This window comes from Pseudophryne corroboree, chromosome 2, assembly GCF_028390025.1.
Source record: "Pseudophryne corroboree isolate aPseCor3 chromosome 2, aPseCor3.hap2, whole genome shotgun sequence".
In the NCBI taxonomy this organism is placed as follows: Eukaryota; Metazoa; Chordata; class Amphibia; order Anura; family Myobatrachidae; genus Pseudophryne; species Pseudophryne corroboree.
This window is the reverse complement of record NC_086445.1, coordinates 150525496-150553019: the sequence shown is the minus strand read 5'-3', so window position 1 is coordinate 150553019 and position 27524 is coordinate 150525496. Positions and strand designations below refer to the sequence as shown.

Below are 27524 nucleotides of genomic sequence, written 5' to 3'. Positions count from 1 at the left end.
ACATAGAATGAGCTGAAATACACATTATACCACACGGTATGAGACGAAATTCACATTATAGCACACTGAAGGAGCCGAAATTCACATTATAGAACACGGAATGAGCCGAAATTCACATTATAGCACACAGCATGAGCCAAAATTCACATTATAGCACACAGTATGAGCCAAAATTCACATTATAGCACACGGTATGAGCCAAAATTCACATTATACCACACAGAATGAGCCAAAATTCACATTACAGCACACAATATGAGCCGAAATTCACATTATGCCACATGGAATGAGACAACATTCAGGGAGAGTGATAGCAGGGATATAGGGACAGGGAGAGTGACAGATGGATAGGGAAAGTGACAGCAGGGATATAGGGACAGGGAGAGTGTCAGAGGAATAGGGAAAGTGACGGCAGGGACATGGGGACAGGGAGAGTGACAGCAGGGACAGGGAGAGTGACAGGGGGACAGGGAAAGTGACAGCACGGACATAGGGACAGGGAGAGTGACAGAGGGATAGGGAAAGTGACAGCAGGGACATAGGGACAGGGAAAGTGACAGCAGGGACATAGGGATAGGGAGAGTGACAGAGGGACAGGGAAAGTGACAGCAGGAACATAGAGACAGGCAGAGTGACAGGGAAAGTGACAGCAGGGACATAGGGAGAATGACAGAGAGAGGGACAGCAAGGGCATACAGTAGGGATTAGGGAAAGAGAAAGGCAGCAGGGTAAGACTACCTATTTAGCAGCGGTGGTGCTGAGGATGCTGTGGTCTGCTGTGTAGTGGATAAGGAGGCTGTGGTTGGTATGGTGCGGAGGAGGCGGAGCAGGATTTTGGTGGGGATAAGCACCCCCCCCCCTCCCCCTCAGCTCCCCTTCCCAAGACACACAGTAAGGCAATTACAGTTCTGTGAGCCCGCTCCTAGCTGAATACCACACAAAGTGGAAAGACTCCAAAGTGATCATGTAACTGCAGCCTCACACACAGAACATTGCTGCACACACAGTACAATTTCAGACATGCGAGTAAACAGCAGTGCTCTGATTGTGGATTACCAATGTTTTATGGAGCACAAAATTTGCACCAGAGAGGGAGCAATGAGACTTACAGCAGATCTAGAGAGCTCACCTACACACACAACGAGGCAATTACAGGCTTTAGCTCCTCTCTCCGTGCCTGCTCCTCCGCTGCTGTAAAAATGGCGCCAGCCTGCCCCTGAATGAAACGCTTTCTTGGCGTCCACATATGCTTACTGCGCATGACAGTGTTTGTCATTGTGCAGAGGCATCATATCACTGAGGACAGGGGAGGGGAGCCGGGAGCGGCGGAGAAGACAGTGACTAACACACTGCTTGCTCCGGGCTCCGGCTCCCTGCACTTAGTAGTCTCTCACTCAGTCAGACTCTCAGCGGCGGCGAGCTGTGTTAGTGCTGCCGCAGGTGATCGGCGCGGTAACCGGACCCGGCCATTTATGTCGGAGTAGTATGTGTAGGGGGGGCGTTCGCCCTTTTCGCCCCTGTCTGTATCCGCCGATGCTATGCCTGGCAATCCAGCTTTGTAAATAGAGGTATAGTGCATCCGGAAAGTATTCACAGCGCTTCACTTTTTCCACATTTTGTTATGTTACAGCCTTGTTCCAAAATGGAATAAATAATTTTTCTCTAACGTCCTAGTGGATGCTGGGGACTCCGTAAGGACCATGGGGATTAGCGGCTCCGCAGGAGACTGGGCACAACTATAAAGAAAGCTTTAGACTATTGGTGTGCACTGGCTCCTCCCACTAAGACCCTCCTCCAGACTTCAGTTAGATTCTTGTGCCCGGCTGAGCTGGATGCACACTAGGGGCTCTCCTGAGCTCCTAGAAAGAAAGTATATTTAGGTTTTTTATTTTACAGTGAGATCTGCTGGCAACAGACTCACTCCAGCGAGGGACTAAGAGGAGAAGAAGCGAACCTACCTAACAGGTGGTAGTTTGGGCTTCTTAGGCTACTGGACACCATTAGCTCCAGAGGGATCGACCGCAGGACCCGACCTTGGTGTTCGTTCCCGGAGCCGCGCCGCCGTCCCCCTTACAGAGCCAGAAGCAACGAAGAGGTCCGGAAAATCGGCGGCAGAAGACTTCGGTCTTCACCAAGGTAGCGCACAGCACTGCAGCTGTGCGCCATTGCTCCTCATGTACACCTCACACTCCGGTCACTGATGGGTGCAGGGCGCTGGGGGGGGGCGCCCTGAGGGTAATATATGACACCTTGGCTGGCAAATCTACATCATATATAGTCCTAGAGGCTATATAGATGTAAAATTACCCCTGCCAGTATTCCAGAAAAAGCGGGAGAAAGTCAGCCGAAAAAGGGGCAGGGCCATCTCCCTCAGCACACTGGCGCTATTTTTCCCTCACAGTTCCGCTGGAAGGAAGCTCCCTGGCTCTCCCCTGCAGTCTGAACACTACAGAAGGGTAAAAAAGAGAGGGTGGGCACTAAATTTAGGGGCAGTATAGATATATATATATGATATATAAAAAAGCAGCTATAAGGGAAAACACTAATTTATAGTGGGATCCCTGTGTTATATAGCGCTCTGGTGTGTGCTGGCATACTCTCTCTCTGTCTCCCTTTGGGGACTTTGTGGGGTCCTGTCCTCTGTCAGAGCATTCCCTGTGTGTTTGCGGTGTGTCGGTACGGCTGTGTCGACATGTTTGATGAGGAGGCTTATGTGGAGGCGGAGCAAATGCCTGTAAACGTGATGTCACCCCCTGCGGGGTCGACACCTGAGTGGATGGTGCTGTGGAAGGAATTACGCGACAGTGTCGACTCCTTGCATAAAAGGTTTGACGACATACCTAATGTGGGACAGCCGGCTTCTCAGCCTGTGCCTGCCCAGGCGTCTCAAAAGTCGTCAGGGGCTCTAAAACGCCCGCTACCTCAGATGACAGACACAGATGTCGACACGGATACTGACTCCAGTGTCGACGACGATGAGACTAATGTAACTTCCAGTAGGGCCACACGTTACATGATTGAGGCAATGAAAAATGTGTTGCACATTTCTGATGTTACCCCCGGTACCACAAAAAAGGGTATTATGTTTGGAGAGAAAAAACTACCAGTAGCTTTTCCTCCATCTGAAGAGTTAAATGAAGTGTGTGAAGAAGCGTGGGCTTCCCCTGATAAAAAGCTGGTAATTTCTAAGAGGTTACTAATGGCGTACCCTTTCCCGCCAGAGGATAGGTCACGCTGGGAAACATCCCCTAGGGTGGATAAAGCGCTCACACGTTTGTCAAAAAAGGTGGCACTACCGTCTCCGGATACGGCCGCCCTGAAGGAATCTGCTGATAGAAAGCAGGAGGCTATCCTGAAATCTATATATACACACACAGGTGTTATACTGAGACCGGCTATTGCTTCAGCCTGGATGTGCAGTGCTGCTGCTGCGTGGTCAGATTCCCTGTCAGAAAATATAGATACCCTAGACAGGGACACTATATTGCTAAACGTAGAGCATATAAAAGACGCACTTTTATACATGAGGGATGCACAGAGGGATATTTGCCGGCTGGCATCCAAAATTAGTGCAATGTCTATTTCTGCCAGGAGAGGGTTATGGACTCGGCAGTGGACAGGAGATGCAGATTCCAAACGACACATGGAAGTTCTGCCTTATAAGGGTGAGGAGTTGTTCGGGGATGGTCTCTCGGACCTCGTTTCCACAGCAACAGCTGGGAAGTCTACATTTTTACCCCATGTTCCCTCACAACCAAAGAAAGCACCGTATTATCAGGTACAGTCCTTTCGGCCCAATAGGGGCAAGCGGGTTAAAGGCGCGTCCTTTCTGCCCAGAGGCAGAGGTAGGGGAAAGAAGCTGCAGCATACAGCCAGTTCCCAGGAGCAAAAGTCCTCCCCCGCTTCCTCTAAGTCCACAGCATGACGCTGGGGCTTCACAGGCGGAGCCAGGTACGGTGGGGGCCCGTCTCAAATATTTCAGCAATCAGTGGGCTCGCTCACGGGTGGATCCCTGGATCCTTCAAGTAGTATCTCAGGGGTACAAGCTGGAATTCGAGACGTCTCCCCCCCGCCGTTTCCTCAAATCTGCCTTGCCAACCACTCCCTCAGGCAGGGAGGCAGTGTTACAGGCAATTCACAAGCTGTATTCACAACAAGTGATAGTAAAGGTGCCCCTACTTCAACAAGGAAGGGGTTACTATTCCACAATGTTTATGGTACCGAAACCGGACGGTTCGGTGAGACCCATTTTAAATTTGAAATCCTTGAACACATATATAAAAAAATTCAAGTTCAAGATGGAATCGCTCAGGGCGGTTATTGCAAGCCTGGACGAGGGGGATTACATGGTATCACTGGACATCAAGGATGCTTACCTGCATGTCCCCATTTACCATCCTCACCAGGAGTACCTCAGATTTGTGGTACAGGATTGTCGTTACCAATTCCAGACGTTGCCGTTCGGTCTATCCACGGCTCCGAGGGTCTTTACCAAGGTAATGGCCGAAATGATGATACTCCTTCGAAAGAAGGGAGTTTTAATTATCCCGTACTTGGACAATCTCCTGATAAAGGCGAGGTCCAGAGAGCAGTTGTTGGTCGGGGTAGCACTATCTCGGGAAGTGCTACAACAGCACGGCTGGATTCTAAACATTCCAAAGTCACAGCTGGTCCCTACGACACGTCTACTGTTCCTGGGGATGGTTCTGGACACAGAACAGAGAAAAGTGTTTCTCCCGGAGGAGAAGGCCAAGGAGCTGTCATCTCTAGTCAGAGGCCTCCTATAACCAAAACAGGTGTCGGTGCATCACTGCACGCGGATCCTGGGAAAAATGGTAGCTTCCTACGAAGCGATTCCATTCGGCAGGTTTCATGCAAGAACCTTTCAGTGGGACCTGTTGGACAAGTGGTCCGGATCGCATCTTCAGATGCATCGTCTGATAACCCTGTCTCCGAGGACAAGGGTGTCTCTGCTGTGGTGGCTGCAGAGTGCTCATCTTCAAGAGGGCCGCAGATTCGGCATACAGGACTGGGTCCTGGTGACCACGGATGCCAGCCTTCGAGGCTGGGGAGCAGTCACACAGGGAAGAAACTTCCAAGGACTATGGTCAAGTCAGGAGACTTCCCTGCACATAAATATTCTGGAACTGAGGGCCATTTACAATGCCCTAAGTCAGGCAAAACCCCTGCTTCAAAACCAGCCGGTACTGATCCAGTCAGACAACATCACGGCGGTCGCCCATGTAAATCGACAGGGCGGCACGAGAAGCAGGACGGCAATGGCAGAAGCCACAAGGATTCTCCGATGGGCGGAAAATCACGTGTTAGCACTGTCAGCAGTGTTCATTCCGGGAGTGGACAACTGGGAAGCAGACTTCCTCAGCAGGCACGACCTCCACCCGGGAGAGTGGGGACTTCATCCAGAAGTCTTTCAAATGATTGTAAACCGTTGGAAAAGGCCACAGGTGGACATGGTGGCGTCCCGCCTAAACAAAAAGCTAGAAAAATATTGCGCCAGGTCGAGAGACCCGCAGGCGATAGCTGTGGACGCTCTAGTGACACCGTGGGTGTACCGATCGGTTTAGGTGTTCCCTCCTCTTCCTCTCATACCAAAGGTACCGAGGATAATAAGGAGAAGAGGAGTAAGAACTATACTCATTGTTCCGGATTGGCCAAGAAGAGCTTGGTACCCGGAACTTCAAGAAATGATGTCAGAGGACCCATGGCCTCTACCGCTCAGACAAGACCTGCTGCAGCAGGGGCCCTGTCTGTTCCAAGACTTACCGCGGCTGCGTTTGACGGCATGGCGGTTGAACACCGGATCCTGAAGGAAAAGGGCATTCCGGAGGAAGTCATTCCTACGCTGATTAAAGCTAGGAAAGAAGTAACCGCAAACCATTATCACCGCATATGGCGAAAATATGTTGCGTGGTGTGAGGCCAGGAAGGCCCCAACGGAGGAATTTCAGCTGGGCCGTTTCCTGCACTTCCTACAGTCAGGGGTGACTATGGGCCTTAAATTGGGTTCCATTAAGGTCCAGATTTCGGGTCTATCGATTTTCTTCCAGAGAGAACTGGCTTCACTACCTGAAGTTCAGACTTTTGTTAAGGGAGTGCTGCATATTCAGCCCCCTTTTGTGCCTCCAGTGGCACCTTGGGATCTCAACGTGGTGTTGGATTTCCTAAAGTCACATTGGTTTGAGCCACTGAAAACCGTGGATTTGAAATATCTCACGTGGAAAGTGGTCATGTTGTTGGCCTTGGCTTCGGCCAGGCGTGTATCAGAATTGGCGGCTTTGTCATGTAAAAGCCCTTATCTGATTTTCCATATGGATAGGGCAGAATTGAGGACTCGTCCCCAGTTTCTCCCCAAAGTGGTATCAGCTTTTCATCTGAACCAACCTATCGTGGTGCTTGCGGCTACAAATGACTTGGAGGCTTCCAAGTTGTTGGACGTAGTCAGGGCCCTGAAAATCTATGTTTCCAGGACAGCTGGAGTCAGAAAGACTGACTCGCTCTTTATCCTGTATGCGCCCAACAAGTTGGGTGCATCTGCTTCAAAGCAGACTATTGCTCGCTGGATCTGTAGTACGATTCAGCTTGCACATTCTGCGGCTGGACTGCCGCATCCTAAATCAGTAAAAGCCCATTCCACGAGGAAGGTGGGCTCTTCTTGGGCGGCTGCCCGAGGGGTCTCAGCTCTTCAACTTTGCCGAGCAGCTACTTGGTCGGGGTCAAACACGTTTGCTAAATTCTACAAGTTTGACACCCTGGCTGAGGAGGACCTAGAGTTTGCCCATTCGGTGCTGCAGAGTCATCCGCACTCTCCCGCCCGTTTGGGAGCTTTGGTATAATCCCCATGGTCCTTACGGAGTCCCCAGCATCCACTAGGACGTTAGAGAAAATAAGAATTTACTCACCGGTAATTCTATTTCTCGTAGTCCGTAGTGGATGCTGGGCGCCCATCCCAAGTGCGGATTGTCTGCAATACTTGTATATAGTTATTGCTTAACTAAAGGGTTATTGTTGAGCCATCTGTTGAGAGGCTCAGTTGTTATCATACTGTTAACTGGGTATTGTATCACGAGTTATACGGTGTGATTGGTGTGGCTGGTATGAGTCTTACCCGGGATTCAAAATCCTTCCTTATTGTGTCAGCTCTTCCGGGCACAGTATCCTAACTGAAGTCTGGAGGAGGGTCTTAGTGGGAGGAGCCAGTGCACACCAGTAGTCTAAAGCTTTCTTTATAGTTGTGCCCAGTCTCCTGCGGAGCCGCTAATCCCCATGGTCCTTACGGAGTCCCCAGCATCCACTACGGACTACGAGAAATAGAATTACCGGTGAGTAAATTCTTATTTTTTCCCCTCAAAATTCTACACACAATACCCCATAATGACAATGTGAAAAAAGTTTTTTTTTAGATTTTTCTCAAATTTATTAAAAATAAAAAAAACTAATGGGCTCTACAGACACGGCGATCCGCCGCCGAGCAGCCTGACCGCCGATACGGCAGACAGGCGACCCGGCGGCGGGGGGGCAGTGACAATGGGAGTAAAGTTTCTTCACTCCCTCCGTCACCCGGCTCCATACAAGTGCAGGCAAATATGGACGAGATCGTCCATATTGGCCTGCATGCACAGCCGATGGAGCACCAGTGATGAACGAGCGCGGGGCCGTGCATCGTTCATCGCTGGTGACTACACACTCAAAGATATGAACGGTATCTCGTTCAATAATGAACAAGATCGTTAATATCTTTGAAGATTGTCGGCCAGTGTGTAAGGCCTATAAGAAATCACATGTAATTAAGTATTCACAGTCTTTGCCATGAAGCTCAAAATTGAGCTCAGGTGCATCCTGTTTCCACTGATTGTTCTTGAGATGTTCCTACAGCTTAATTGGAGTCCATCTGTGGTAAATTCAGTTGATTGGACATGATTTGGAAAGGCATACACCTTTCTATATAAGGTCCCACACTTGACAATGCATGTCTGAGCACAAACCAAGCATGAAGTCAAAGGAATTGTCTGTAGACCTCTGAGACAGGATTGTCTCGAGGCACAAATCTGGGGAAGGGTACAGAAAAGTATCTGCTGCTTTGAAGGTCCCAATGAGCACAGTGGCCTCCATCATCCGTAAATGGAAGAAGTTCGGAACCTCCAGGACACTTCTTAGAGCTGACCGTCCGTCTAAACTGAGCGATCGGGGAAGAAGGGCCCTAGTCAGGGAGGTGACCAAGAACCCGATGGTCACTCTGTCAAAGCTACAGCATTCCTCTGTGAAGAGAGGAGAACCTTCCAGAAGGACAACCATCTCTGCAGCAATCCACCAATCAGGCCTGTATGGTAGAGTGGCCAGACAGAAGCCACTCCTTAGTAAAAAAGCACATGGCAGCCAGCCTGGAGTTTGGAAAAAATGCACCTGAAGGACTCTTAGACCATGAAAAACTAAATTCTCTAGTCTGATGAGACAAAGATTGAACTCTTTGGTGTGAATACCAGGCGTCATGTTTGGAGGAAACCAGGCACCATCACCAGGCCAATACCATCCCTACAGTAAAGCATGGTGGCGGCAGCATCATGCTGATGGATGTTTTTCAGCGGCAGGAACTGGGAGACTAGTCAAGATAGAGGGAAAGATGAATGCAGCAATGTACAGAGACATCCTTGATGAAAACCTGCTCCAGAGCGCTCTCAGACTGGAGCGACTGTTCATCTTTCAGCAGGACAACGACCCTAAGAACACAGCCAAGATATCAAAAGAGTGGCTTCAGGACAACTCTGTGAATGTCCTTGAATGGCCCAGCCAGATCCCAGACTCGAATCCGATTGAACACCTCTGGAGAGATCTGAAAATGGCTGTGCACTGACGTTTCCCATCCAACCTGATGCAGCTTGAGAGGTGCTGCAAAGAGTAATGGGCGAAACTACCCAAAGATAGGTGTGCCAAGCTTGTGGCATCATAATCAAAAAGACTTGAGGCTGTAATTGCTACCAAAATTGCATCAACAAAGTATTGAGCAAAGGCTGTGAATACTTATGTACATGTGATTTCTTAGTTTTTTATTTTTAATAAATTTGCAAAAATCTAAAAAAAAAAAGAAGCTTTTTTCACATTGTCATTATGGGCTGTTGTGTGTAGAATTGTGTCCGACCGATCGGATAGTCTGCAGATCGATCTATTGATTGGTAAGGTGTATGTACAAACAATCTTATGCATACACACCAATCCACCAGGGACGTACATTCAGGGGATGTAGTGTCTCCCCTGTCATAATGATTAAAATAATACAAAGAAGATATTTATAACAGATTCTGTGATATATTCTTTTTTTTTATTTTTATAATTTCCCCCTGTGAAAATCCCTGCATCTTAGGGTGGGAGGCAGCGGGAGAGGTGCCTCCCGCGGCTAACGCTAAAGTTCGGGGGGCGGGCAGGGCGTAGCCATAGGCTGTAGAAGCCCATTGAATAAGTATAGGGAAGCAGCAATTATACTTGTGCCTCAATGACAGGGCGTGCATTCAGCCCACCTGAATGCACGCCCCTGTCACTCCCGCAGATGCGATTGGACCAGCGGATCCACTGGCCAGCGGGCACATGCGGTGGCAGGCATCGTGGCGGCAGGACCCGGCAGAGAAAGGGTGGCTGGCGGCAGACATGGATACAAGAGGATCCAGTCCCTGCCAGCCATTTGGCAGCGGAGAGCCGGCTTCCCTTTTCGTCATCTTTTTTAATTCAAGATGGCCACCGCAAGCCTATTACGGCTCGCCGCGTCATCACCCCGCCCTCTCAATTGACTTATATAACCCGGCGGCTAGGCAGCAGCAGTCAGTCCGGCGGAGGAGAGGGAGCAGGGAAGAGCTCCCGGAGACAGAAGACACCGGAAGCTCTGGGTTGGCGGCGGCGGCCATGAAAAAGAGCTTTCTCATACGTCCTAGAGGATGCTGGGGACTCCGTAAGGACCATGGGGTATAGACGGGATCCGCAAGAGACATTGGCACACTGTAAGACTTTGAATGGGAGTGAACTGGCTCCTCCCTCTATGCCCCTCCTCCAGACCTCAGTTAGATTCTGTGCCCTGGAGTGACTGGACACACACTAGGGGAGCTCTACTGAGTTTCTCTAAAAGACTTTATTGTTAGGTTTTTTATTTTCAGAGAGACCTGCTGGCTACAGGATCCCTGCATCATGGGACTGAGGGGAGAGAAGTCAGACCTACTTCTGTGAGTTAAAGGCTCTGCTTCTAAGGCTACTGGACACCATTAGCTCCAGAGGGTTCGATCACTTGGTGCGCCTAGCTGCTTGTTCCCGGAGCCGCGCCGTCACCCCCCTCACAGAAGCCAGAAGAAAGGCAACAGACCTTTGTATCAAAACTGTTAGGAAAAACACAAGGAAAAGGAAGCCAGTGTGGTTTGCAAAAGAAGTAGCAAATATTGTGAGAGCAAAAAAGATGGCTTTTAGGAAATATAAGCAGACACAAAATAATGAAGACAAAAAGATATATCTTGTTAGACAGAAGGAGACAAAGAAGGTAATCAGATATGCAAAGGCACAAGCTGAGGAGAAAATGGCCCAGTCAGTGGGTAAAGGAGGCAAAACTTTTTTTAGGTATATAAGCGAAAAGAGAAAAACAAAAGGCGGAATTATAAAACTAAAGACGGACACTGGGAGTCTTGTTGAAGGAGACAATTTAATAGCAGATCATCTTAATGATTATTTTTGCTCAGTATTTACTACTGAAAGAGAGGGGAAGGGGCCACAGTTAAGTTGCAGGGATATTCAGGAAAATGAAACAAGTACATTTACAGAGGAGAAGGTCCTAACAGAACTCTCAAAGCTGAAAGTGGACAAATCTATGGGGCCAGATGGGATACATCCAAGGATACTAAAAGAACTTAAAGAGGTGCTGGTAGCACCATTGACAGAATTATTCAACCAGTCATTAGCTACAGGAGAAATTCCAGGGGACTGGAAAAGAGCAAACGTAGTCCCACTGCACAAAAGTGGAAGCAAGGAAGAGGCAAACAACTACAGACCAGTGAGTCTTACATCAGTAGTAGGGAAATTGATGGAAACACTCTTAAAAGAAAGAGTTGTAGATTATCTCAAATCCGGCAATTTACTGGATCCCAAACAGCATGGATTCACTGGGGGGAGATCATGTCAAACAAATCTTATTGACTTTTTTGATTGTGTGACTAAAGTGATGGATAAAGGTGGAGCCATGGATATAGCTTATCTAGACTTTAGTAAGGCTTTTGACACAGTTCCACATCGCAGACTGCTAAATAAACTTGAAAGTTTGGGATTGGATATTAGGATTATTGAATGGATAAGATCTTGGTTGAAGGATAGAAAACAGAGAGTTGTGGTAAATGGAGTGCATTCACAGGAGGGAAATGTTACCAGTGGAGTACCCCAGGGATCTGTACTTGGACCAGTGCTTTTTAATATCTTTATTGGTGACATTGCAAATGGCATTAAAGGGAAAGTATGCCTTTTTGCAGATGACACAAAGGTATGCAACAGGGTAGACACACCAGGTGGGGTAAAACAAATGATTGAGGATCTAGGTAGACTAGAGGAATGGTCAAGAGTCTGGCAATTACAGTTTAATGCCAAAAAATGCAAAATCATGCACTTGGGTCTCAAAAATCCTAAAGCTAAATACAGTATTAATGGCACTATACTGGAAACTACTGAGGAGGAAAGGGATCTAGGAGTCACTATTTCAGATGACTTAAAAGCAGGTAAGCAATGTAACAAGGCAATGAGGAAGGCTAGTCAGATGCTTGGCTGCATTGGGAGAGGAATCAGCAGCAGAAAGAAAGAAGTAATAATGCCACTGTATAGGTCATTGGTACGGCCTCATCTAGAATACTGTATTCAGTTCTGGAGGCCATATCTTCAAAAGGATATTAATACATTAGAAACTGTACAAAGGAGGGCAACTAAAATGGTGCATGGCCTACATCACAAAACATACCCAGAAAGACTAAGAAATCTCAATATGTATAGTTTGGAGCAGAGAAGGGAAAGGGGGGACATGATAGAAACTTTCAAATATATGAAGGGTTTTAACAAAGTCCAGGAGGGAAACATTCTCCAAATGAAGAGAAGCAATAGGACACGAGGACATGCACTGAGACTGGAGGGGGGGAGGTTCAGGGGAAATTTGCGGAAAAATTATTTCACAGAAAGGGTAGTGGACAAGTGGAATAGCCTCCCATCAGAGGTGGTAGAGGCTAAGACAGTAGAGCAATTTAAACATGCATGGGATAGACATAAGGATATCCTTACAAAGAAATAAGGATCAAATAAGGTTAGTGATAAAAAATAATATTAAAAAAAAAAAAGGGTCAGACTAGATGGGCCAAGTGGTTCTTATCTGCCGACAAATTCTATGTTTCTATGTTTAAAGAAGCCGGGTGAGTGTTAGAAGAACAGAAGACTTGCAGAAGACTTCAGTAACGGAGGTACAGCGCAGTAACGGAGGTGACGGCAGAAGACTTCAGTAGCGGAGGTACAGCGCAGTGGTCGCGCTGCGCTCCATGCTCCCACACGCCAACGGCACTCACAGGGTGTAGGGCGCTGGGGGGGAGCGCCCTAGGCAGCAAGTTACTGAGGGTCTTTCCACTGGCAGCAGATGCATATTCGGTGCCCGGGCACCGTGTACGATACCCCCGCCAGTATGACGCAGCGGTCGCGCTGCGCGCCATTGCTCCCACACACCAGCGGCTTTACAAGGGTGCAGGGCGCAGGGGGGGCGCCCTGGGCAGATATATATACCTCATTTGAGTGTGGCAAAACGTGTATACAGTGCGTAGGCACTGTTTACTGACCCCTGCCAGCATTAAAAGCTATTTTAATAGCGGGGCTGAAGCGCACCGAGAAGGGGCGGGGCTTAGCCCTCTCATCTGGATTCAGCGCCATTTTCTCCAAGTCCCCGCCAAAAGCAATGTATACAGTGCAAACGAGGGGGGGGCACAGTGTTTTAGTGCTATATAGAGGGAATATAGCACTATTTTAGAAAATGGGCATGTAATCATTGTGCATATATCTCTGTGTGTTCCCTGTCAGATATACCCACTATAGTTTTTTTCAGTCCACATATGTCGACATGCGTGAGTGCTCTGTCAACAGCTGTGGGGATCACTGTCGGCATCGCCGACGCCTGTTGGTACTTGGTTCAGTAGATGCAGTATCAGCAGGTCGGTAGTTGTATGCTTGTCAAAAGTAAACACTGTATGGGAGACACAGTAGTAAGTGGGTGCCCTGTCGGCACCATCTGTTATTACTAGGTGTAAATTAACATGCTGTAACTGCCTTATATCTGTATATATATTTATATGTATATGTATGGTACGGTTCCATGGGCCTGTAGCTCGAGCACATACATGGTAGTATATGTGGGGGAGTGTTAATAAAATTATATATGTATACTTCCCGCGGACCCCTCGGGTTGCAAGAATGTTATTTTGCCTGGTTATTACTCCCTGCTGTCGACGAATACTAGGTTTTATGTCGACCATTACGTTTCCTGGTAGATCCACAACTGGGGCATTCAGTACATGGTCATACACATTGAAAACACATTAATGAAGCCGCTTATATGTATGATATATATATTTAGGATATGTGTGTAATTGTGTATGACACTATGTATATTCATATTATGATCTATAGTGAATGCTGAAGTACAAGTATTCCTCCTCATGTGCTGGTTGCTCTGTTGATAAAGCTCTAGGTCAGCCGTGACGAGTTGGTCTCAGATCCTCTCAAGGAGTCCGAATGTTTATTCTTTTCCCGCCGCGGATAGAATACTGTGAAAGTCAACTCCTGGTCGACACGGGGCCCTGTCACAACGGATCGTACACAGGAAGCTAAGTGCTATTTTATTTCTATGCTTTGGAGTTATTTGCATTACATGCACATGGGGGAGTGTTTATATTCGGAAAGGCATCCGATAGAAGTACCCTAAAAAGAGAGGGGATGTTTCTTAGGTTGGTTCTTCTCTGTAACATTGCGGCAGGCTGCCGTGCGTATACAGGAGGTGTGGCCGGGGGAATGCTGAGGCTGACTCCGAGAGATACTGGAGTTTCTTCCTGGGACGGTGTACCGCTGTTGGGGAGGCCTCAGTTCAGTCAATCTCGGCGGATACTACTGGTATATCTAACTTCGTGAGTTAGACTCCTTCACAACGGTTGGTGACGCATTCTTTTGTGGGATGCAGTCATTTTAACCGGTTCGATACCGTTCTTTTTTCCTTTTCTGTGCAGATAGTGGGAAAAGGTAAGAGTTCTGCAGCCTTGTTAGGTTCGCAGAAGCAGATGTCGTTTTCGGTTTCTACCACACCACCACATGTCGCTGGGTCTATCTTGTTCGAGCCCACTCTGGTGGAAACTCGTCTACTACTTTTCAGTCAGTCCAGGGAATAGACTAGGACCTGTGAGTTAATTATAGAATCCAAAGGGGGACATTCTGGCGTTTACAGATGTTTCCCCTCACTGATTTTTCAGATAGATCTTGACGTTGCCCCTCTGGAAGGGGAGATAGTACGCGACGCCATACCAGAGTTGCGTCAGGTTCAGGGCATTGTCCTGCTGTCCCTGTTTAAAAAAAAAAAAACAAAAAAAAAACTAAGGGGTTTAGATGCGTTGTTCTCCGCATTAGCTTACCTGGGTGGATATCCAGGATTGTCTTTGCTATTTCATCGGAGTGATGGCAGTAGGATGGTATTCTTTCAATAGTAAGAGTCATTGTTATTCTGTAATGGGACTCTCTCCTGATTAAGGCGAGGTCATGACACAAGTGGTGCAAATCGTTGTTTTCTCTCTGACTGTTCTTCAACACAGGGGAAGGCTGTTATTCCCAACGACGCAGACGTCGGAGGTGGGTATCAGAGTAGATACGGAAACGGTTGAAGTTCTGTGTTCCTGTGGAATGAGGTCTGAGGATCCGGAGTCGGATCAGATTTGCAGTGGCAATCCATCAATATGTTCTGTGGATGAAGAAGATGGGTGCGGCCTAAGAGGGTTTTTTTCGGTGAGCTGGTCAAGTGCCAGAGTGGTTTTCACGGGGCCAGTTGGATATGTGGTCCGGGTCTCACCTGCACATGCACAGGAATATAATCCTAATGGCCAGGATATCGCTCCTGTGGTGTCTGCTCAATTCTCACCTCCCAGGGGAATGAAGGTTCGGAATCCAGGATTAGATCCTGGTGTCCATGCATGCAGATTTCCGAGACTGGGGAACAGTCCTTGCAAGGGAAGTATTTCCAGAGGAAAAGGTCAAGATAGGAAGCTTGTCTGCAATAAGCTTTCTTGAATTAAGAGCTATTTTCAATGAACATATGCTTCGAGATGTGCCCGTGTTAATTCTGTCGGACAACTTGACAACAGTGGTGTAAGTAAGCCGCTAGGGCGGAACAAGGAGAAAAGCGGTAATGGCAGAAGCCGAAAAAGGTTTCCGCTGGGTGAGAAGACTGGTAAACGCTATATTAGCAGTTTTCGTTCCGGATATGAACGACGGAGAAATAGATTCCTCTGCAGACGCGATCTCCATACGGGAGATATACAGTCGTCGTCGAGAAGCTTTTACTGAAGTGACAAGTCTTTGAGGAGTGCCTCAAGTGGACATGTTGGCGTCTCGCCTCAACGAGAGATGGCAGGGATATTGTTCCGGGTCAGGGGACACTCAAGCTATGGCAGTGGACGTCCTCGCGACACCTTGGGTGTTTTCAGTCGGTCTTTGTGTCCCCTCCGTTTTCACTCCTCGGAAGCTGATAAACGTAAGAAGAACAAAGGTTCAGGCGATCCTCATTGTTCAGGTCTGACCAAGAGGGCTTGGTATCCAGTTCCTCAGGATTTACTCATAGAAGATCCATGGCCTCTTCCGCTACGTGAGGAACTGGTACAGCAAGATCCGGGCGTGTATCAGGTCTTACCGCGGCTGCGTTTGACGGCGTGGCGGTTGTACGCCATATCCTAGCCAGAAAGGGGATTCCCAGTGAAGTCATTTCCACACTTCTTCAGGCTAGAAAAGAAGTAACGGCAAAGCCTTACCACCATGTTTGGAGACAATATGTGTCTTGGTGAGAATCCAAGAAGGCTACTACGGAAGATGTTCAGCTGGGTCGTTCTTCTCCATTCTTGCAAGCAGGTGTGGGTGCAGGCCTAAAGTTAGGCTCCATTTAAGTGCGGTTTTGGCCTTATAAAGTTTCTTTCGAGAAAGAATTGGCAACTTTTCCGGAAGTTCGGACCTTCGTGGAAGGAGTACTGCACATCCAACCTCCATTTGTGCCTCCAGTGGCACCGTGGGACCTTGACGTGGTGTTACGTTTTCTTGTGACACAATGATTGGGACCTTTTATGAAAGGTTGTGTTAAAATTTCTCTCTTGGAGAGTGGTCATGTTTTTGGCTTTGGCGTCCGCAAGGCGGGTGTCGGAAGTAGCGGCTGGGTCTCACAAGAGCCCCTGTTTGATCTTCCAGGTGGATAGATCGGAATTGAGAAATCGGTTAATAGTTCTGCCAAAAGTTGTCTCGGTGTTTCGCAGAAACCAGCCTATTTGATGCCTGTGGTTACTTAAGCATTGGCTGATTCAAGGTCTCTCGATGTAGTCAGGACTTTGAATATTTATGTCGCCAATTTGGCTCAGATTGGAGAAACAGAGGCTCTGTTTTTCCGGTATGCTCCCAGCGTGATTGGGGCGCCTGCGTCTTTGCAGTCTGTTACACGCTAGATCTGTGTTATGATTCGGCGTGCTCGTTCTACGGCTGGATTGCCGTTACCGAAGTCGGTGGTGACCCATTCTACTAGGAAGATGGGCTCTTCTTGGGCGGATGCCCGAGGAATCTCGGCAGTTCAACTTTGCCGAGCGGATACTTGAACGGGTTCAAGTACTTTTGCTAAGCTCTACAAGTTTGATACCCTGGCTGATGGGGACCTCATGTTTGCTCAATCGGTGCTGCAGAGTCATCCACACTCTCCCGCCCGGTCTGGAGCTTTGGTATAAACCCCATGGTCCTTGCGGAGTCCCCAGCATTCTCTAGGACGTATGAGAAAATAGGATTTTAATACCTACCGGTAAATCCTTTTCTCTTAGTCCGTAGAGGATGCTGGTTATGGTTACACTCTTGTGGTATTTCTTTTCTGTCAGGCTGTTGCTGACGTTGTGCATGCCATGCCATGCGATGTCTTATTATTGGTTGTGTTGACACACTGGTTGTGTTACATATTCTCTCAGCATGTGGCTGTGTATTGTTCATGCCGTTGGCTGGTATTCTATTGAATGCCACGTTCTGCGGTATGTTCGTGGTGTGAGCTGGTATGACATTCACCGTGTTTAAACAATAAATTCTTTCCTCGAAATGTCCATCTCCCTGGGCACAGTTTTCTAACTGAGGTCTGGAGGAGGGGCATAAAGGGAGGAGCCAGTTCACACCCATTCAAAGTCTTATAGTGTGCCCATGTCTCCTGCGGATCACGTCTATACCCCATGGTCCTTACGGAGTCCCCGGCATCCTCTATGGACTAAGAAAAAAGGATTTACCGGTAGGTATTAAAATCCTATTTAAAGGCTGCCGCCCCAATGTGAAGGTGCAGCTAATTAAACTATTAAAACATTAGGAGTTGTGTTTTTATTTTAATATTTTCTTTACAGGCGGACAACGGGTGCCAACGGGCCCTTAGTGTCTGGGCATGCGGGCACTTGTGGTTCTCCAAGTGCCCGCATGCTGGGGCAGGCTTGCTGGGACCTGTAGGCCGCCTGTAAAGAACAATATTACTATGTCATGAACCCCGCTCCCACTGCCACCAGGGTTGCGGGCCATAGCACTGCTTGTTGTTGCTCAGGAGGGGGGACCCCATTTACATTTTTGGTGTCCCCACTTTTTGAGGAATGCCAACCCTGGACTGACTGGTTTGGGGGGTGTTTAATGCTATTTCAGGGGGACCCCACACTGTGTCTCCCCTGCTTATGGCATTATTCCTCCTGGCTGGTTCAGCCTAGTGCTGGTTTTGGTTAAATAGGGGGGGCCCTATGGTTTTTTCTTCTTCTTTCTTGGGGGCGTGACGCGCCATAAGCCAGTGCCTCACCATTCACTGCCCTCACGGCACGTCGCTGCAATCCACTGTCCGATATGTCTGGCAGCAGAGTCATTTGAATATGCCCGTCCACTTGTGACATCATATTCAATGACTGCTGTGGCCGACCTGTTATGCGGGCAGCCAGACGTACTGATATATCTGCAGGATGTATCGGCTGTGCTGCAGTGCCGACAGACATCGCTCACAGACATATTGGGTCTTCACACCTACCAGTGTCCTATTGATGTATCGTTCCTCAATTGATTTAACAATATATAGAAAAGTACCCAATCCTACACCATTCAAACAAACCAAGGGCTCTATTTAACACTGAGACATAACCCCTATGCAAATGCATTACACAAAATGTTCACACAACGGTGCTGTTGTGACTAAGACAGATGGTATCAGAAATGACTTGGAAAAGTGCTGGGCGTTCCTAGGCCATGGCTGGGAGATGGCTAGAAATGAACGCAAAAATGTTCCAATCGATGGACATGTTATGGGAGTGTTGTGGGCACATCATTGCAAGCGGTATCACAGCGCATGGATTTTAAAAGTGGGCATCTCAGACCTTGCACATTGGATGGCATGGATGTACAGAACGGAAGGCATTTGTACTGGCATTTGCATGAAGTTGCAGATGGATGACCGCCAAAAGATCCTGCTGCGTGCACTTAATTGTGCAACTCAAGTTCCAAGCTCTTGATGCATTTTATGGGGAGAATTCAATTGTTATATCACACCGAATCTCCCATCTAAAGTGATGGGAGATTGCGGGACGATATTCAATTGTTCTTTTTTATTGCGCCCATAAGTGTCAGGTTTAGCCACGTAAACCCGACCAAAGTAATCAGCGCAATTCAAAAAGTCCTGTTTGAGCACTCAAACGCCTCACTTTTCTCTAATTTCAGCTCAGTGCCCCCTAGGTGTGCAAGCTAAAGCCGATCATGCACGAACAGAGCAACAATTGAATTGCTTTGTTGGGCGCCATCTAGTGGTGGCTGGTGTGAATAACAATTGAATTCTCCCCCAATTTGTAACCTTTGTCGTAGTCACCTGTGATAATCTTTTTGGTGACTAAATTGATTTAAAAGAAACTCCATCCAAAACTAGTGATGTATGTTTTATGTGTGGTTTAAGTAGTTAATACAAAAATAACTTCCATGTGTTTTTAATTTGCTTATTCTGCCAATACCCACAGTGGCTGTAAGACCCACTCCTTGCTCTTCTCATTAGTGTCTGGGTGTTCCAAAGGATGAGAGGCACAGCGTTCCTTCCATAGGGGGGAATTTAATTCAGAGCGAGTTTGTTAAGCTTCCAGGTTGAGTGCCCGGTAGCGGTCTACAGACCTGTGAGCTATACAAGGAGATATATTGTGTGGGTCAGTATAACCGTCCTCAGTCACAGGAAAACTGATTCTAAGGCACAGATGCAGCAACGGCAATTTCCAGAGGTCACAAATGTGCAGTCTCCAATTATGTAAATTCAGCCCCGATCGCAGGGTATAATTAAAATGAGGCCTTAATGATTTGTCACTTCTCTGTTAATGTGATATGGAGCACTATTGAAGGAGCACAGTTCACTCAAAAGCCCTGTTCTTGGCACTTGTAAATATGTAATTATTTCTGAATAAGACATTTTGCACGATAAATGCCTATAGAACTAATTTCTGAAATAATTAGTTCTTCTGTTTTCTCTGCTTATTAGCACTATACACGGTACTTAAGTTTTCAGTATTAATAGTAAAGTTCAATATTTTTGTTTTAATCAGAGAAATGTTGGAAAACTCCATATTTGAAATGAAAAACACAATTGTAGATCTGGAAAGAAAATTGAAGAGTATGGATAATGAAGGTAAAGAATATGTTTTATAAAAGGAAAATAAGTACGATATAATTAACGGAGGGATTGCAGCTACATCAGCAAACAGGAAACTCTCCAAATAGCCAATCATAAAACTGATACATCAAACTGAAAATCCATCCTAACATTTACTACAAGAGTTCAGGTAGCGGTATAAATCAAGGTCAGACTGTAACCAGAGGTTCCACCAAAACTGAACTCTTATGGGGAAGAACTGAGATCTTTGGAGGTAGCTGGTAATGTTCCATTGTCATTGTGCTCTTTGCTCATGTCCCAGAAGTTATAGAGCATATTTACTTACAATATCTCGTAGAAAATGAATGGAATATTGGGTATTGGATTTCTAGGTCATCCTACTAATTCATGGTTCTGAAACCCCATACACACTGGGCGATATCAATGTACGATACGAACGATTACGATAAAAAAAAAAAAAAAAAAGATCTATCGTTCATATTGTCCAGTGTGTACACTTGAACGAATCGCGCACCCGCTGGTCTTCATGTGGTCTTCAGTCGACTATACATGCAGTTCACTTTTGCTATATCTTTCATGTTGATAGTCATTAATATTCAGTGTCTGTGCATGAACGATATGAACAATATACGTCCGCCAATCCACTCCCCGGGCACTGAACGGAGCTGAAAGGAGCATCAAGTTTCTGCTGCTGAATGGACTATACACAACAATGTTTCTGGGGGGATGCCCACTGACCACCAATGTTTGTAGGCCAAATTGTAGGCCAAATTGCACCAACCCACATTACACTGGCCCCAATGGACACATGTTTCTGCTGCGGGGTACACTGGGCTCCACAAGGAATGGACAATGGGGTGTGGAGTAGGATCTTGATCCGAGGCACCAACAGGCTCAAAGCTTTGACTGTTCCCAGAATGCATAGCGCCGCCTCCTATATCACCCCGCCTCCCTGCACAGGATCTCAGTTTTGTAGTTGGTGCTGCAGTAGCAGGCACTTAACAGAGGGGCTGCTCCAGGCAGCCCTAAGAAGAGCTTTTTTTCTGAGGAAAAAAGTGAAGACTTCAAGGGCAGCAGCAGTGTTACATGTCAGTGGACATTCACAGCTGCAGCTCTGGCTCTCCCCAGCGGCGCTGTACACTCCCGAGCCCTGGTTGCTGGGAAACTACAGCTGGAGGCTCCGGTTTTCTTCTTGTCAGACACACACGACGGGGGCTCTCCGGGATCGTGTGGCCGCGCTTCGGGAGGTGGTAAGTGAGGCCTGCTTGCGGGACCCGGTCTTTATCGCGATCCGGCGCGGTCAGTGGGAGGCGGGCCGCGCGCGCTGGCGGTGGACACTGTGGCAGTACAGGCGATCCCACTAGATCACCAGGGCATGGGCGCAGGTCAGGTTTTCTCTTTAAACCGTTTTATTAGAGCCCGCAGTACCCGGTGGTTTTGCCAGCAGGGGGTTAGAGCTTGGACCTGAAGCCCCTCCCCCAGCCCCAGGGCACCATTTTCTGCAAATGTTCCCGCCCTGGAGCTGCATATCTGTCTCAACCTCACTACCTGGCAGTGTCTGCGGCGCCATTATCTCTCAGCGCACTGTTCCTGGGAATGCTTGGGCAAATCCTCCTATGTAAAGCCACCTGGTTGTCAGTGCTGTGACTTTACAAGACACTTAATTATTCTACCTGCCTTTTTTAGTCAGTGTTAGTTAAGAAAGAGTGCATTTAGCCAGGGTTTCCGAGTACAATTACCCTGTGATATACATCCAGTTCTTACTGTGTACTGTTATATCTATTGTTATATAGCTGTGTAAGCTAGTCCAGTGCAGTATTATTGTTAGTAATAACCTCTGCATTGTACAAACTGTGACTATTTGTGTGTGCATTTGATAGCTGAGTGGTGTCCATTTCGTGTCTTTAACTCAACCTGCTATCCCTATATTCTATAACCTGAGGGGGCTTGGTGCGTCAGGTTTTATCTAATATAGGATTTTCACAAAGATATACTGTATTACGTATTTTTCTCTGTGATTTAGTCACCATATCTCTCCTTTATCTCTGCTAGTGCTGACTACACTGCGCAGGGGTTTGGGCTAGAGGTATCGTGCTGCTGACAAATTGTACTGTGTTACCTGATACTGCAAGTTATATCATGTCTGCTTCTGAGGGTAACAGTTCTGGGGCTGAACACACTGCCGGTGTTGCTGAAGCCGCAGATACCTATGAGGAGAATATAGCATCTTTGGGCTCTTGTTCTGGGGGCTCCTTGCCCCCCAGTGGGACGGTGGCAACGGGGGCAAATAATGACCCACCGTGGGCCGCTTTTTATACGCTTCTGCATAGGCTAGTTCATAAACTAACACCACCTATGGGACCCCTAATGCCGGTACAACAGTTTGTGGTCCCTGCAGCTACCCCGCCGTGGGCAGACGATTTATCTGCTCAAATAAAAAAGTTGAACCAGTGCCTGACTACTAAAATGTCGGACCGTCGCTCGCCTACGTCCAAGGGGTCCTCTAAGCGAGCGCTTGTCTCCTCACAATCCACTGCTGTCACTGACACCTCGTCGGATGAAGATGGCACTTACACTGACCCCACAGGTTCTGACTCAGATACGGCTGATGGGGAGGGTGGTTCACATGTGGATGTTCCTGATCTCTTGGAGGCTATTAAGTTAATTTTACAGATTACGGATGATCCCGAGCCATCCGTTCCTCCTAAGAAACCAGATAGGTTCAAGCGTCAGAAGGTGATTAAACAAGTTTTACCTCACTCTGACCACCTAGTGGATATACGTCAGGAACCCTGGGAAAACCCGGGTACGAAGTTTGTGCCTCAAAAGAAGATGCTGGCTCGCTATCCCCTCGCGCCGGAGCTGTCTAAGAATTAGGAAACGTTTCCTCCAGTGGACTCACATGTGGCTAGGATGGTGGTTTCCTCAGCTCTACCGGTCACCACCGTCACGTCTCTAAAAGAGCCTACGGATAAACATGTGGAGGGTTGTCTGAAAGCGATTTACACCCTCACGGGTGCTGCACAAACGCCCACTATTGCAGCTACTTGGGCTGCAGAGGCCATTGAAGCATGGGCCTTGGAGTTAGATGCTAAAATCTCCTCTGACCATGCTAGACAATGCTTGTCTTATATTGTCACAGCTTCTCGTTATATTAAAGAGGCGACTTCTGATGCCGGTATCCTGGCAGCCAAGGCCTCTACTACATCAGTCCTGGCTCGCCGAATATTGTGGCTGGGATCCTGGTCTGTGGATCTGGACTCTAGAAAAACCCTGGAGGTACTCCCTTTTAAGGGAGATATTCTGTTTGTGGAGGATTTAAATAAGATAGTGGCTGACTTGGTTACTGCCAAAACTGCCTGTCTGCCAAGTACTGCTCCTTCTGTGTCGAAGGCTAATGGTACTTCCTTTCGCCCCTTTCGTCCTTCAGGTAAAGCAAAAGGTCAGGCGTACAACAAGCAGGCCCACACTTCCAAACCTGGTAAGCCTAAGCCCAAAAGAGCCTGGGCGGCCCGTCAGCCAGCTTCCAAGACAGATAAGCCTGCCGCATGATGGGGCGGGCCTCCCTCTGGGGGATCCCAGGGTGGGGGGCCGGCTTCTTGGGTATACCCAGGAATGGTTGAAGACCACTTCAGATGCCTGGGTACGGGAAGTCGTCACACGAGGTTACGCCATAGCCTTCAAAAACCGACCCCCTCATCGATTTTGCCAGACAGATGTCCCGTTGGACAAGACAAAGGCAAACACTCTACATTCGGTGGTACAGACCCTCCTGGATACAGGAGTCGTAGTACAGGTGCGTCTTGCGCAGAGGGGCCGGGGGTACTATTCTCCGCTGTTTCTAGTCCCGAAACCGAATGGGTCCTCCCGGCCCATTATCTACCTCAAGGCAATGAACAGGTTTGTGAAGGTTTCCAAGTTCCGGATGGAAACCCTTCGCTCTATAGTTCTGGCATTGGATCCTGGGGACTTCATGGTCTCCCTGGATATACAGGATGCTTACCTGTATGTTCCTATAGCAGTGTCTCATCAGCAATACCTGAGATTTGCGATTGGCAACTGCCATTACCAGTTTCTGGCGTTACCTTTTGGTTTAACAACGGTTCCGCGAGTCTTTCCAAAAGTCATGGCGGTGATGACGGTGGTACTCCGCCGTCAAGGGGTCAGGATACTGCCGTATTTGGACGACTTGTTAATCCTGGCAAATTCCCCAGAACTTCTCCTGTGTCATCTAGATGTGACGGTCCGGTTTCTGCAAGCCTACGGGTGGCTCATCAACTGGAAGAAGTCACCCCTGATCCCTGCTCAGAGCATGGTGCATCTGAGAGCACTATTGGACACTCACAACCAGCGGTTGTTCCTGTCTCAGGAGAAAGTCCTGAAACTTCAGGACAGGATTCGTTGCTTCCTATCTTGTCCGCCAGTGTCGATACATTCGGCGATGCAGGTGCTGGGCCTCATGGTGTCAGCATTCGACATGGTGGAGTACGCTCAATTTCATTCTCGCCCTCTCCAGAGGCTGATTCTAGCCAAATGGGACGGCCTGCCTCACCGGATCAGGTCTCAAATGATCTTATTGACTCCGGAGGTCCATCTGTCGCTGCTCTGGTGGCTCCGGGACCAACAACTGTGCAGGGGCCGTCCGTTCTGGATATCCGACTGGGTCCTGTTGACGACAGATGCCAGTCTAAGAGGTTGGGGCACGGTGCTGGAGCAACACTCCCTTCAGGGGCGGTGGACCAAGGAGGAGTCCCTCCTCTCGATCAATATTCTGGAGTTGCGGGAAGTCTTCAATGCCTTGAACCTGGCCCAGCATTTAATTCAGAACCGCCCTGTTCAAGTACAGTCGGACAACGCCACCACTGTGGCTTACATAAATCATCAAGGCTGCACTCGGAGCCGCCTAGCAATGAAGGAAGTCTCACGGATTCTACAGTGGGCAGAACGCCATCTACCGGCCATATCGGCAATATTCATTCCGGGAGTCCTGAATTGGGAAGCGGACTTTCTCAGTCGTCAGGACGTGCATGCCGGCGAGTGGGGCCTCCATCCAGAAGTATTTCAACTCCTAGTGGAAAGGTGGGGCCTTCCAGATGTAGATCTGATGGCGTCTCGACAGAATCACAAGGTTCCGGTCTTCGGAGCAAGGACAAGGGATCCTCAAGCAGCATTCGTGGATGAGCTGGCGGTACCGTGGAAGTTTCGGCTGCCGTACGTGTTCCCTCCGGTGTCACTCCTGCCCAGGGTAATTCGGAAGTTCAAGCAAGAAAAATGAATTCTGCTTCTAATAGCTCCAGCGTGGCCGAGACGGCACTGGTTCTCAGACCTGCAAGGCCTACCGTCAGAGCGTCCAATTCTACTTCCACAACGCCCAGACCTCCTCGTTCAGGGCCCCTGTGTCTACCAGGACCTAGCCTGGCTGTCTTTGACGGCGTAGCTCTTGAAGCTTCCGTCTTAAGGGCTAAAGGGTTTTCTGAGGCGGTCATTCAAACTATGTTGCGGGCCCGGAAACCGGCTTCGGCTCGGATTTACTATAGGGTCTGGCATTCTTACTTTGTTTGGTGCGCATCTAACGATTATGACGCTTCCAAGTTTAGTGTAGCCAAGTTGTTGGCTTTTCTTCAGCAGGGCCTGGACTTAGGCCTGCCTTTCGAAAAAGACGCCCTGCTGGCGTTGAAACGCGTTAAGGATACAGGCTCTGCACCCCAGGGATCTACACTGCTGTCTGCTTTTTATTGATCCAGTAATCGTATACAGGAGCCCGGTTCTGACTACTGCAGTCAGGAACACTCGTTCTGCAGTCTTCACCTTTACAGCCCCAGCCGCCCATCTCAAGTTGGGGCGGTAGAAGTCACAGGTGCTGTTCCTACCCAGCCCGGCACACGGAGATTACACCGGGTGTCCGCTTCATCCAAGAAAGGCCGATTGCTGGCCGAATACACCCGGACCGATCACCATAACAACTCCGGAATACCAGCTGATTGTCTCCGTTTGGAAAGTACGGAGGTACCGGAGGTGGTGTGGATCGGGTAAGGACGGCTCATCGGGACTCCCCGCACGGAGCGGCATCCATTCCATTTCGCTGAGGCTCTGGTGTGTGTCTCTATTCAGATAACGGGACAACACCAGGGAGCAGGAACCGAAAAAGCTCCTGCCCAGCGGTATATGTGCAGCTAAATTTCAATTTATTCTACCTGCACCAGCCGTTTACTGCTAACTATCCGTGACATATGCAATTCTTCTAAAGCACACAGCCGTGAGTGATTCTTGTTCTGACAAAGCATTTAACAGCCTTATATTTTTGTGCATATACTGAACCCGGTTTATAACCTTCCAGGTGCTATTAATAATTAACTACATGTAAATAAGATCATCTTTAATTGGTGTTCATATTACAGTTTGAACACTTAGCTACAATACAGTATTAATGTGATGTTTTAACATTGTTATTTACCCCCGGGAGGTTGTTGTAATTCTTATATATATTTTTTAAAATAAATGTTTTCAAACTTTTTGATTGTCAAGCGCCACTTGTTATTTGTTTGATAGTTTTGTGGTTAAGGGACTGGCAATTCCCTTTACAAGAGGCTGCTGACAATCACAGTGCAGTGCTACTCACCGGAGCGCTTAGTCTCCCTTTTTTCAGCTAGAAGAGTGTCGGATTTGGGTGCCTTGTCCTGTAGTTCCCCATATCTGATATTTCACCGTGACCGGGCGGTTCTTAGGACTCGTCCCGGCTATCTACCTAAGGTGGTTTCTTCGTTCCACCTTAATCAGGAGATTGTAGTTCCGGCACTTGTTTCTCCTGATCTGTCTCCCAAAGAGCGGTCTTTGGATGTGGTACGGGCTCTCCGTATCTATGTGAAGAGAACTGCTCCTATTAGGAAATCGGATTCTCTTTTTGTTGTGTTTGGGTTTCACAAACGTGGCTGGCCTGCTCACAAGCAAACTCTGGCCAGATGGATTAGAATGGTGATTGCACATGCTTATGTGAAGGCTGGTCTCTCTGCTCCTGATCACATTAAGGCCTATTCTACTCGGTCTGTTGGATCTTCTTGGGCGACCCAACGTGGTGCGACCCTTGAACAATTGTGCAAGGCGGCTACGTGGTCCTCTGTGAACACGTTCATAAGGTTCTATGCCTTCGATACTGCCGTTTCCCAGGATGCTTCCTTTGGACGCCGGGTTCTTGTGCCTGCTACAGTGCGTCCCCTCCCATAAGGAACTGCTTTAGGACATCCCCATTGTCCATTCCTTGTGGAGCCCAGTGTACCCCGCAGCAGAAAACCAGTTTTATGGTAAGAACTTACCTTTGTTAAAACTCTTTCTGCGAGGTACACTGGGCTCCACAAGGCGCCCACCCTGACACACTTAGCTTCTTTGGGTTGGTATGGCATTAGCCGCTGACACGTCTCCTGTCGCGAGAATGCGGTGTTGTGGCTACTAACCGTTGTTGTCTCTTTTCCTGCTACTGCATTGGACTGGTTAACTAAAAACTGAGATCCTGTGCAGGGAGGCGGGGTGATATAGGAGGCGGCGCTATGCATTCTGGGAACAGTCAAAGCTTTGAGCCTGTTGGTGCCTCGGATCAAGAT

At 48.2% G+C, this 27524-nt stretch overlaps 1 protein-coding gene across 3 annotated transcripts in view; it reads left to right on the top strand.

Moving 5' to 3' along the window:
- Positions 1-27524, top strand: part of CCDC169 (coiled-coil domain containing 169) — a 356256-nt gene that overhangs the window by 1642 nt on the left and 327090 nt on the right. For all 3 annotated transcript variants that reach the window (XM_063951832.1, XM_063951831.1, XM_063951833.1), the window contains exon 2: positions 19862-19944. In XM_063951832.1, coding sequence (XP_063807902.1) covers positions 19862-19944 — 83 coding nt within the window. The remainder of the gene's footprint in view (positions 1-19861; positions 19945-27524) is intronic.